Source organism: Polypterus senegalus, chromosome 4 (assembly GCF_016835505.1).
Source record: "Polypterus senegalus isolate Bchr_013 chromosome 4, ASM1683550v1, whole genome shotgun sequence".
Taxonomy (NCBI): domain Eukaryota; kingdom Metazoa; phylum Chordata; class Cladistia; order Polypteriformes; family Polypteridae; genus Polypterus; species Polypterus senegalus.
In genome coordinates this window covers 181294932-181308708 of record NC_053157.1, presented here as the reverse complement: position 1 = coordinate 181308708, position 13777 = coordinate 181294932, and the positions used below count along the sequence as shown (strand labels likewise).

The window sequence follows — 13777 nt, the reverse complement described above, 5'->3', positions numbered from 1 at the left end:
CTGTTTGTCACAAAATACTCCTGACACTTTTCTCCACCAATTCCACCCTGCCTGCACTCTTTCACCTCTTTTCTACAATCCCTGTTACTCTGAACTGTTGATCCAAAGTATTTTAAGCTCATCTACCTTCACCAACTCTACTCCTTGCATCCTCACCATTCCTCTGACCTTCCTCTCATTCACACACGTATTCTGTCTTGTTCCTACTGACCTTCATTCCTCTCATCTCTAGAGCATATCTCCACCTCTCCAAGGTCTCCTCAACTTTCTGCCTTCTCTCGCTAGAGATCACAATGTTATCAGCTAACTTCATAGTCCACGGGGACTCCTGTCTAATCTCATCTGTCAACCTGTCCATCAGCATTGCAAATAAGAAAGGGATCAGAGCCGATCCTTAATGAACACCCACCTCCACATTGAATGTATCCGTCACTCCTACCACAGACCCCACCACTGTCACGCTTCCTTCGTACATATCATGTATAACTCTTGCATACTTCTCTGCCACTCCCGACTTCCTCATACAATACCAAAGCTCCTCTCGAGGCACCTTGTCATATGCTTTTTCCAGGTCCACAAAGACACAATGCAACTCCTTCTGGCCTTCTCTATACTTCTCCACCAACACTCTCAGAGCAAACATTGCATCTGTTGTGCTCTTTCTTTGCATGTCATCATAGTGCTGCTCACTAATCATCACTTTCCTTCTTAATCTACCTTCCACTACTGTTTCCCATAACTTCATGCAGTGGCTCATCAATTTTATCCCCCTGTAGTTACTACAGCTCTGCACATCCCCCTTATTCTTAAAAATCGGTACCAGTACACTTCTTCTCCACTCCTCAGGCATCTTCTCACTTTCCAAGATTCCTTTAAACAATCTGGTTAAAATATCCAATGCCATCTCTCCTAAACACCTCCATGCTTCCACAGCTATGTCATCTGGACCAATGGCCTTTCCATTCTTCTTCCTCTTCATAGCTCTCCATACTTCCTTCTTGCTAATCCGTTGCACTTCCTGATTCACTATCACCACATCCTCCATCCTTCTCTCTGTCTTTCTCTTCATTAGCCTCTCGAAGTACTCTTTACATCTTCTCAACACACCCTTCTCGCTTATGAGTATGTTTCCATCTTTATCCTTTATTACTTTAACCTGCCGTAACCTGCCGCACATCCTTCCCAGCTCAGTCCATCTGTCAAGCCAATTGATGCACTTCCTTTTCTCTCTCCTTAGTATCCAACCTCTCATAAACTCATCATATTCCTTTTCTTTAGCCTTTGACACCTCTCTGTTCACCTTGCGCCTTATCTCCTTGTACTCTTGTCTACTGCTGCATCTATTGGACTATCCTACTACTTCTTCGTCATCCTCGTCCTCTGTATACTCTCCTGTACTTTCTTATTCCAACATCAGGTTTCCTTTTCCTCCTTCCTCTGTCCAGATGTCTCGCCAAGCTCCCTAGTGCTGGGCGGTATGACCAAAATTCTATCTCACGGTATTTTTCAAAATTATACCGGTTTCATGGTATTCAATAGTTTTTTTTTCTCCCATGCATGAGTGGATGTTAACCACATTTTGCACTGCAATTACTTCAGAAGATTGGCTAAGAATAACCTATTTCACTGTCCTGTTCTTTGTACAAAAAATATTTAATATGCACACAAGTACTGTATTAATACAGGTTTGCATGGCCCAAAAAAGTGATAGTTTTTAAGGGGTTGGCACTAATGAAGAGAAGGAATCACATTGCATAATAGTTGCAGTCAAAATATTGAACCTTTTTATTGAACAAATTTTGTAAACATCTTAAGCTAAAATTTTGACAAACATATTTTCAACCATCCAAAGAGGCATTTAGACTTAGTAAAATATTCAGAGGTGCTTGTCAAAAGTTGTATTGCACTGAACATGTCTTAGAAAAGGAATAAATAGTGAATATTTTTTGTAAACCAACTACACTTTCTGTTAATGTTAACAATCTCTGTCCACTGACACATTAAAGTGACTTTTTAAACAACTTTACCATCATTAAACTGCATAATATTTAAAATAATAATAAATAATAGTGCAACTTCCAGTAATAATACCATTACTTCAAGACTTCAAGCCCAGGTGCATTACACAATATTCCCCAAATAAAAATAAAACAAGTGCAACTTGGTGAGACATCTTTACCAACTGAACCATCATTAAGGCATATTGTAATAATATGGACCTTGCTTCAATCTATGCTATATACATAAATAATAAAACTGAAACTTGCATTTATAATGGTATTTGTTGTATAGCCCTACGGAAGCGTATTAGGGCCACAGTAAAGAAAGAAAAAAAAAAAACTATATGTCGAGAATAAAGTCGACATTTTGACTTTATTCTCAACATTTTCACTTTAATCTTGACGCTTATTTTGAGATTAAAGTCGACATTTCCACTTTATTCTCATAGTTTATTTTGTCATTAAAGTAGAATGTCGTAAACTAAACTTCATCCTAAAATCAATGTTTAATTTACTAGCTTTTCTCAAACCCCGTCATAAGGTAATATAGCACATTAAATGCTTTGTGTTAAGTATTCCCCGACCCAGTTGTTAATCACTACGTGCTTCTCAAACTGACTTCCTCCGCACTAAGAGGAGGTGCAGGCAGGGATTGCCGCACAGAATACGTTCAGTTCATGATATTCCTGCTCTCTGAAAATTTAGAATGCTAAGATAAATACTTGATATAATTTTCATGATGAAATGCATTAAAGCAGGTATTAAACATGCACGGTAGTGAGGCGGTAGTGCTGCTCCCTCACAATAAGGGGTCCCAGTTGTACATTCACTGTAGAGAACTTTATGGCAGATGTGATGAGGCTATAAAAAACTGGATGTATGAATGAGTATCGCAGAGGTTTAACTTAAATATTGTGTAAATGTTGGGTTTGTGATCTGGTGGTCGGAGACACAAACACTGAAATCAATGGATGTTCTTCTGAGTGGGCTTTCTTTATTGCATGCATGCTGTCTCTATCTGACGTACCAAACCCCTAGTTTCTATCCTTCCTTTTTCTTTTCACATAACCAGTCACCACACAAAAAACGTCTTTGTAAAATTAAAACTAGTTATAAACTTAGTCCACAGAGTGTTCAGAACTTAAAAAAAAAATCTTCGTTAAACAAACATGTTTAATTATGCCATCCATTCAGGGTTGCGCCCATCCCAGAACTGAAGCACGCCGAGTAAACCCACCAGAAAAATATGCAAATTCAAGGCTGGGAACACCTGGGACCCCCTTTGCTGCGAGGCAGCAGTGCAACCTCCATGCCAATGTGCCCCCACATGATTAATACATGCTTTAATGCATTTCATCATGAAAATGATATCAAGTATTTATCTTAGCATTCTAAATGTTCAGGGAGCAGGCATATAATGAAATTAATGTATTCTGTATGATGATCGCTGCCAGCGCCGCCTCAGTTTTAGAAGCCAGTTTAAGAAGCATGCAGTTATTAACATGGCTTGGGAAACACTTAACACAAAGCATTTAATGTGCTACATAACTTATGACGGGGTTTGAGAAAATCTAATAAATATTCATTTTAAGATGAAGTTTAGTTTACAATGTTCTACTTTAATGACAAATTATGAGAATAAAGTCAGCATGTCTACTTTATTCTCGTCATAAAGTTTAAGGTTTCATTGTTTAGTCATTTTTACACAAGAAAACATGAAAGCATTGCGATTACAGTGGAAATGTCGAGAATAAAATTAACATGTCATCACACTATTACACAGAATTGAAAAAAAAAAATAAAACAAGTACAACTTGGCTTACAGTATTATCCAGTAGTATCGAAACAGTATTCACACATTTGAACATAATGGTCCACATCTGACCTTTTTAAAACCAAAGTATATCCAGACAACAGACACTGCTCCTTTTTTCGGCAAAAGTTCTTCTGTGTCATTATGTTCAACTTTATTGTCTGCTTCAGTTTCGGAATGTTCTCTGTCTATTTTCATCGCTCAATACCTCCACTATTGCATGTACTCCGTTGCATGTGTCTTTAGCGGTGCAGCAGTGAAAAATGTCCCCCCCTTATACAGTTTCCCGCTGCGCCACGTTCTGAACGTTGTTTAGGCTATTTGAACTGGTGTTACGGTATAAGAAAAATCCATATCATAACAAAAATAAAAAATTGTTTTTAGTATGAACCTGTATACCGCCCAGCACTACTGTCACCCTTGCTACTTCTGCTGTAGTTGCCCAGCTGTCTGGTAACTCTTCATTTCCACCCAGTGCCTGTCTTACCTCATCCCTAAACTCATCCTTGCAGTCTTCCTTTTTCAGCTTGCACCATTTGATCCTAGGCTGTGCTCTCACTCTCTTCCTCTTCTTGATCTCCGTCATCCTACAGACCGCCATTCTATGCTGTCTAACTACACTTTCCCCAGGTACCACTTTGTAGTCTCAAGTCTCCTTTAGATTGACTCTTCTGCATAGGATGTAATCTACCTGTGTGCATCTTCCTCCACTCTTGTATATCACTCTATGTTTCTCCCTCTTCTTGAAATATGTATTCACTACAGACATGCCCATTCTTTTTGCAAAATGCACTATCATCTGACCACCTTCGTTCCTTTCCTTGACACCATACCTACCCATCACCTCCTTGTCTCTTCTGTTCCCTTCACCAACATGTCCATTGAAATCCGCTCCAATTGAAACTTTCTGCCCCTTGGGTACACTTGTCCATCACTTCCTCCAAATCTTTTTCATCCATTGCACTAACAACATTCATCATCACATCTTCAATTTCCAGCTTCATAATCATTATTCTATCTGACACTCTTTTTACTTCCAAAACACTCTTTGACATACTGTTACTTCAGAATAACCCCTACCCCATTTCTCCTCCCATCCACACCATGATAGAACAATTTGAATCCACCTCCGATCCACCTGGCCTTACTCCCCTTCCATTTAGTCTCTTGCATGCACAATATATTAACCTTCCTTCTCTCCATCAAATCGGCTAACTCTCTCACCTTACCAGTCATACTGCCAACATTCAAAGTTCCTACCCTTTACCTTTCTTCTTTCCTCTGGACGCATCTCCCCTCTGTTCTCCTTCTTCGGCCAGTAGTAGCCCAATTTCCGCCAGCATCCTTTTGGCTAACAGTACTGGTGGTGGTCGCTGATAATCCGGGACTCGACCGATCCGGTATGGAAATCTGTATTGTTATTTGCATGTTGATCTGGCAAAATTGTACACCGGATGCCCTTCCTGATGCAACCCTCCCCATTTATTTGGGCTTGGGACTGGCACGAAGAAACACACTGGTTTTTGCATCCCCTGTGGCTGGGTTTGTAATTAAACAATACCACAGATCCTTATTCATCTTGTGAGTTATTATGTTTATTCTTAGAATTTCCTAAGGCCTTTTTGTTCATAATATCTCTGAATTCAAAAATAATTTGAATAGGTACATGCTTTTCAAGTGAATTCTCTTGTTTTGAAGACCCAGCTAGATCACTCCTTACTAACTTTATCAGAACAGTTCATATACCTGTGAAAAATTATTATTGAAACAAAAAGATTTTTTTAAACATATTTTCAGTAATATGATGTATAACATTAATTTCTTGTGACCAAGCTATTTGTTAAAGATTAGCAAGAAAAAAAATGCAGCATTCATAAAATTGAATATGCAGTAATAAATCCCAAACGCTCGACAACTGAAAGGCTGAAAAGAAAATAAGTCACTCTGTATCCATCCATTTCACCCACCCTTATTACAGTCCTGGACAGTTAGGTTTAACACGTGTAGGCTGATGATACCTGGATACACCATGGAGAGGACTGCAACCCAAACAGCAAACCCAGAAGAAGAAACGATTTAAGAAAGATAGTGGTGATAAGGAATCACAGGACACCTGTCCCCGGGTTAACTGCACCATAAACTGCCATTAAGTATGTCAGTTATACACTTCTGACATTTTAAGATGAGTAGGATTGAGAAGAAGCGTATTCTAGAAGGGAAGAGATGAAAAAAAATCATTTCAGTATTCCCTCAAGAGGCTTGAATCAACTTGAAAGTAATTGTGCCTAGAGAGAATGACCTCTGCTAGATTGTAGAGAGAGAAAAAACGACAGGGGAAAAGGTTGAGTGAAAGGTAGATTTGAGGATAAAATAGAAAGGACAGCTGTGAGAGAAGTACAGAAATATTTCTACAGGATACGTGTATATACATATGTGCCAGGAACATTAGATTGAAAGAAATTGCAGCTTGAATATAATGTCATAGGTATGGCATAATGCTTAGAGCGCTGCTTGGTGTGAGATTAAAACAAAGGATGGTACAGTTGTAATAGCACTTGCAAGTGACATTTACTTTCAAATGCATGTAAGACACAAATACAGCATATTTTCTTGGGGCTGCTGCTTTTTTGACATATAAAAATGATGTTGGTAGTAATATAAATAAAAAGCTGATTAAGTTTAGAGATGTTAAACTAGGTGGAACAGCAGATGATACAGAATGAGATGAAGCATTGCAATGGTCTTTGACAGAATATGTTCATCAACAGATTTGTGGTAGATGAAATATAATGTAAATAAATGTACGATATGTATAAGAAGTAGATATGTTTGATTTAAATACTTAATAGGAAAGGCATCCCTTAAGGAGGCTAATAGAACTTTGTGTGTGGAGAACAGGCCAAGGGAGGTTATTATTAAGCTATATACTGCACTTAAGTCCTGATCTGGAGTACTTTGTGTAGCTTTGGTCTCTATCTTAAAAAATAAATAAAATAATATATAGCTGATTTTGAGAACATATAGAAAACACTGATTTTAGGACTGCAAGGTATGAGATTTGATGAAAGATTAAAGGATGTTGCACTATGTTTGCCATTATGGATCAAATGAGAAGTCAAGCAAAATGACACCTTCTATTCGCCAAATACAATGTGCAAGCTTTTGAGGCAGCAACCTGCCTGAAAAGGGGCCTCATTTCCCTCAACAGCTTGCACATCAGTAATCAGTTCAGTTAGTCAATAAAAGGTGTCATTTTGCTTAACTTCTCATTGAAAGATTAGAGAAAGTATAATTGGACAATGCTTTATGTTTAGGGTCACAATACTTTTGGTTCCTGGTTTGTGTATGTGTCTTCATTGTTTAAAAAGTTCAATGGAAATAAATATTTTCTGTTCAGAGTTCCATATTTTGTTACCTCACACCATCGTCTGTGATTACCATAGTAAAGCTCACACATTGTAAAGTACTGAAAAAGAGAAAACTGCAAAAAATAACCTAGTTATGAACTGATTTAATGTATGTTAATTTTTCTGACCTACTGAAATTCTCAATATTTGCTTTAAGTAAAGCATAAATGTATTTTATAGTGAAAGTTTAGAAGATCTGTAAGTGCCTTTTATATACCTCATTGTTTAGTAAGTGCACATTGTGTCACCTTTGGGGAAAGCTGATTGTTTTTTTCCTTTTTTATTTAACTCTTTAATTTGCAAATTAAATGTGTTTTTAGAGTGTCAGTATTAAAATGTCACCACAAGGGGAGGAAATGGTCTTTGGAAAATCTTGATTGCTACTCAACATTGGAAAATTTCAAAAATGGTAATTCTAATGATTGATATGTGCATTGGTGAATTATTTTATTAGCACTAGTGATGTCACAGTACCAGAAGTATTGTATTCAGTACCAGAACCAGTGAAATTTTACATTACCCAATATCTTTTGACACCACGGTAAACACAAAACTCCCATTTGCTGACTTTTTATTATACTTCCATTATGTGAACAATGCCTTTTCTGTAGTACAATATAAAGTATATAAATACTAACGGTAACAACAGCTTTAAAATACTGGGATATCTATCAAGTAGTTATTCATGTATCATTTAAATAAACAAGTATTTGCATTCATAAATATCAAAATACAGCGGTGAGGATCCTCACAGTGTAAAATCAAATTGGGTTTATATTCTTGGGGGATTTTTGCATACGGTTTATAATAATGGTATCATCCATAAACTACCTGATTTATTTTAGCATGTGCACATTCTAAATTTATTCTTAAATTGTATGTACAGTAACTAAAAATACTACTTTAAATACATACTAAATATAAAAATTCAAACTTTATTATATATGTACTGCTGAATTAGTAAATTAGTAAATTCCAAGATAATTTTAGGATGTTTCCATGTAAACAGGCTCTTAAAGCTTTTTTTGTAACATGCTTTTAAAGTCTGGTTTGTCAGTGAAGTGCATGTCATTTGCTATTGTAAAGTTTTACATTTACATCATTATTTGGTTAAAAGAAATACTACTGAAGAGTAATGTTTAATGGATGAGTCAAATTGATTGCAATTTTAAATATCAAACTCTTGATGCTTCAATTTTCCCAATCAGTCTCTTTTTACATTTGTCCCAACTTTAAAGCTTATTGTGTGAAATCAGACTTGTCAGTTTCACATGAATCCTTTATTTCAGAACTCCAGCCTTTGTGTTCCTTTTTCAAGGTTTATGTGAATGATCACATTTTGTTGTTGCTTATGCCTATGTACATATCTAGAATTAGAAAATTAGACTGTTGTTGCCTGTTGATGTAACATTCAAATACATGTGTGCTTTTACTTCAAAATGCAAACAAATGACACAAATTCAGTGTTTGCAGATTTGTATTTAACAGAGTATGCTGTTTTATTTGTCCTGCTAACTGCGTGTTTCAACGATTACTTGTCTCTTTTAACATGGTACGACATGTTGTATCAAGAGGAAGATGTCAGTTGTCCTTTGAAACATTATACATTTTATTTTGAAGCATCTCGTGTCATCACAGGTGTAGACAAGCCAGACAGGCACTTTGTTTGAGTCTTGCATCGATGTTAACAGCCTGCAGCTGTTTGCATTGCCAGTCCTCTCACATTCCACAGTTCTATACGTGTAACTGTGGATATGTTGAGTTTCCCCTCCTTGATCTGTGACATTGAATTTCTTGTCACTGTCTGGATGCTTGAACTGATGGACATTTGTAGAAGTGCACAATGAGAGAATTAATGTGAAGCCTCCATTCGTTTATCAGCATTGTGCAGGACACTATTAAAAGTGATTAATCTTATTGTCTTCATCTCTTTTTACAAATGTGTGACAATGCAAATTAAATGATTACACCTCTTGTAATGGGTAATGTTGTTTTGCTTTCAAAGCATGCATCTGTTTCTGAACTAATTCTAAGATGGTGTAAAATTTCAATAATGCAACCGTGTGTGTGATATTTTGTTCTTTTTCAAAAGAAAAAAAAAAAAAAGTGATTCCTGCACTTGAACACTGAAATTTTACTGTGCAATCACAATAAATTTCCGGACATGACTTATGCTGTTTTTCTTTACTAATTGATTTGATGCTATGCTCTAGTGTCACAATTGTGAGATATTTTATATAAGTTTTAATTTGCTCATGTTATTGTGCATTCTAAAGTAATTTGTCTACTTTCAGTCACTCATAAGCGCAGTTCCTACTTTCTCTGTGTTATTGATACTGTAACAAAGTTGGTACCATTAACATTTCAGACCTTTGGTACCAAATTAGTACAAAAGTATTAGTTTTTGTGACATCTTTAATTAGCACATATCATAAATAAACTGATCTATGCAAGTTTAAATTCCAATTGCAAATCTGTTTTCCTACAACTGTAATGGGCACCTCAGCCATTTGATGTTTTAAAATACAAACATAGGAAAATATTCAGACAAAAATTATTGTATGTGTTTTGGCAAAATTTTTAGTGGTATATAGATGTAATTTGAAGCCAATACACTCTGCAATAGTTTAAGTTTTTGAAATTAGAATTAAAGTTGCAGTTTCAGATGTCTGGTATATTGAATGTATATGATAGGTAATTAATGAAATTATTCTTTTACATTTTTTAAAATTGCATCAAAGTTAAAAGGTAAAAGTTAGTGAGAAAAAAAAAAACCTCAAATGATAAATTATGGACATTGAAATGTTCTTTAGAAATGCACGACTATTGCTGAGATTTACCGTGTTTATAAAACATAACATTTTCAAACGCAGTTAGCTTAATTTTTGCATGATTGTCCATCTTCTCGGCACAACCAAAACTATTGCATGTGTACTGTTTTTCTCAAGTGAGCCAGTTTTTTTACATTCTACTGCATTTTTTTGAAAGTACTCTCCCTTGAATGTAATTATACAAAAAGGCTTTTATTTTCAGCTAATGTAAAATGAAATAATGCTTGGTTTAGCAGGAAAAAAGTAATCTGAATCTTGAAATATATAATAGGGTCTTCACTTGTACAGTAGATGCTTATAAATTGGACGTACATAGTCAAGTAAGTATGTTAATACATTTCTTTGAGATATTCCATTTAGAATTCTTCACTAAAACTGGAAAGGTGTTTTACTTACTGATATAAGAAGATAAGAATAATAACTTTTTGTGTGTTACAATTATGATGAAATACTCTTATGCCCAACCTCTAATACTATGCCTAAATAGTTATTGGATAAATGCCACCATGCCTTCATTCCATCATTTTTGGTTTACCTTATTTTTCTTGTACTTTTTTATTTTGAAAAAGTCTAATATTATGACTGTATCTGTATTTTATAATAGGAATCCAAAATTTATTTTTCTGACCATGATTAAATGTAGAGAAATGGATTTTATTTCATCTATACATTTTTTAAACAGTTAACCTAACTTATTCTGGAAAATCTGAAAATGTTGAAGTCTTTTCTCTCTTTATTACCAAAGTCAAATTCTTAATATTTGAAATGTATCCCTTGACTTCACTTTAATTCATTTTAAAACTAATTTGAAAGAGTTCTGAAAAATGTACAAAAACAATATGAATACCAAGATATTTAAGTAAAGTGATGTGCTATTTTTTTCCCTCCACTTAAGTTGTGTTTCCATCTAATTTCCATCCTGTTTATCCATTTCAGAGTTGTGAGGAGCCAGTGCCTATATTCATGTTTTAATATACCATTTCTGGTTTAATTTATTTTGTCTTCTAGGCAAAAGCGATGTTTGCCATCCTTGGGAAAATACATCCAGAGCAAATCCCTTCCCTTTATTAAATGAGAAGGTAAATTATTGTGTGTTTGTTGTACAGTATATGGAAAATATGTTAATGCAACAACATGCTTGAACACTAAATATTGTGACGCGAGCAGGCCATTCAGCCCAAGCAGGTTGTCCAGCCTGTTCACCTAGATAGTCCAAAATAACACCAGGTTAAATTTTTAAGGACCCTAAAGGTGTATTGTCCACCACAGTACAGGTTAATTTTTACATGCGTCATTTTCTTTGTGTGAATAAAAACTTTCTAACATTTGTGTTAAATCTGCCCTTAGTACTAGAATTTCTGAAGCTTACGAAAAAACCTATAATCCTGACCCACTTTAGATGCCTTCGCACCTCTACCATCAGCGTCTCTTGTTTTGTTAATGTGTTGATCAGGACAAGCAGCAAGCAGCCTGTTGCCCCATCCCCTGCTTTGACAGAGTCCATCTCGAGGACAAAAAGTTCGCCCAGCTCAAGCCAACGGTCCTTATCTGTGTGTGAGGTTCCTGGAGTTGTATAGGGTAAATAATACAGTATATCGTTATTTGGAATACATGCATTTCGTGTATGTTCTGTGTCTACAAAGATCTGGGTAAGTGTAGAATGAAAGGAAGTGCAAGAAATGCAAGAAATGATGAACACATACCTAAAGCAGAAAAATTTTCCTTGTTATACTAATAATGATGATAAGTGTGCTATGTGTGAGGACTTTAGTCCAAATATCAAATAAACACTTGCACTTTTATTCTAGATTATAACAAAAGAGGAAAAAAAGCATTTGATTTACATGTGGCTGTCAATGTGTTTAAAAACTCAAGCTCAAATGTCAATTGACAGGGTATTTATACGTATTCTTCAACGGTGCTGAGGTAAGAACTGCTGCCTTATAACCCGAAGATCCTGGGTTCGAGACTGGATGCTTCGTGTTTTTGAGTAGTGAGCTGATAGTAGTAGTAGTAGTTCTACAATATAATAAAAGCAAAAATTAGATTCCAGTCTGAAACACCCGGTGTAAATTTTGTCTACTTGTAAAAGTTAGTACAGTAATCCCTCGATATATCGCGCTTCGACTTTCGCGGCATCACTCTATCGCGGATTTTAAATGTAAGCATATCTAAATATATATCACAGATTTTTCGCTAGTTCGCGGATTTCTGTGGACAATGGGTCTTTTAATTTATGGTACATGCTTCCTCAGTTTGTTTGCCCAGTTGATTTCAAACAAGGGACGTGATTGGTGGATGGCTTAGAAGCTACCCAATCAGAGCATGTATTACATATTAACTAAAACTCCTCAATGATATAAGATATGCTTCCCGTGCGGTGCTTGTTTGCTTTTCTCTCTCACCCTCTCTGACATTCTCTGCGCCTGATGGAGGGGGTGTGAGCAGAGGGTGTGTTTGCACAGAGGCTGTTTGCCTAGAGGATACGGACGCTCCTCTACAAAATGCCGCTTTATCGCGGTGCTTCGGCATACTTAAAAGCACCTATTGATTTTTTGATTGTTTGCTTTTATCTCTCTCTCTCTCTCCGAACATTCTCTGCTCCTGACAGCGCTCCTTTGAAGAGAAGATATGTTTGCATTCTTTTAATTGTGAGAAAGAACTGTCATCTCTGTCTTGTCATGGAGCACAGTTTAAACTTTTGACTAAAGGGTGTTATTTTATGTCTAGAGGGCTCTAATAATGTTAACAGTGTGGGAGAGTTTATAAGGGCTTAAAATATATAAAAATAACCATACTAACATATGGTTTCTACTTTGCAGATTTTCATCTATCGCGGGGGGTTCTGGAACGCAAACCCCGTGATCGAGGAGGGATTACCGTACTTGTTATTTTATTATTCAGTTTTATCCTCTCAGTGACGGTCACGTGGTACAACGAACTTGGCTCTCCATCTTTTGAGTTGATGGAATTTATCTCCATTATTTTCCCCAGAGCAGCACTGTGGCTGATTGCTGTTCAGAAATGTTTGTTTTACCAGCAAAGATATGATATCATGTGACCGGTATCAAACTTGACTTTACACTGGGTGCTACGTACTGAAATCAAATGTATGCTTTTATTATATCGTAGAAGTAGTAATAATAATCATAGCAGCTCATTACTCACAACACCAAGTGTACGGTCTTGAACCTGGGATCTTCGGGTTATAAGGCAGCAGTTCTTATCACTGCACCATTCAAGAATACATGTAAATTCCCTGTCGATTTATATTTGAGCTTGAGTTTTTAACTCATTGACAGCCACATGTAAATCAAATGCATTTTTTTTCTCTTTTTTTATATTCTAGCATAAAAGTGCAAGTGTTTATTTGATATTTGGACTCAAAGTCTTCACACATTATACAGTTATCGTCATTATTAGTATAACATGGAAAAAGTTTCTGCTTTAGGTATGTGTTCAGCATTTCTCGCATTTCCTTTCATCCTACACTTACCCAGATCTTTGTAGGCATGGAACACACATGAAATGCATATATTCCAAATAATGATATATACTGTATTTACACTATACAACTCCTGGAACCTTGCATGCAGATAAGTAGCCTTGGCTTGAGCTGGGAGATCTTTTTGTCCTCAAGCTGAGCTCTGTCAAGGCAGGAGATGGTACAGCAGGTTTCTTGCTGCTTGTCCTGTTTGATGCATTTACAAAACAAAAGAAGTTGAT

At 36.1% G+C, this 13777-nt stretch overlaps 1 protein-coding gene across 1 annotated transcript in view; it reads left to right on the top strand.

The window, feature by feature from the left end:
• Nucleotides 1-13777, top strand: part of LOC120528774 — a 66067-nt gene that overhangs the window by 28803 nt on the left and 23487 nt on the right. Inside the window, exon 4 of the mRNA XM_039752910.1 lies at nucleotides 11060-11130. Within this exon, the coding sequence (XP_039608844.1) occupies nucleotides 11060-11130 (71 nt within the window). The remainder of the gene's footprint in view (nucleotides 1-11059; nucleotides 11131-13777) is intronic.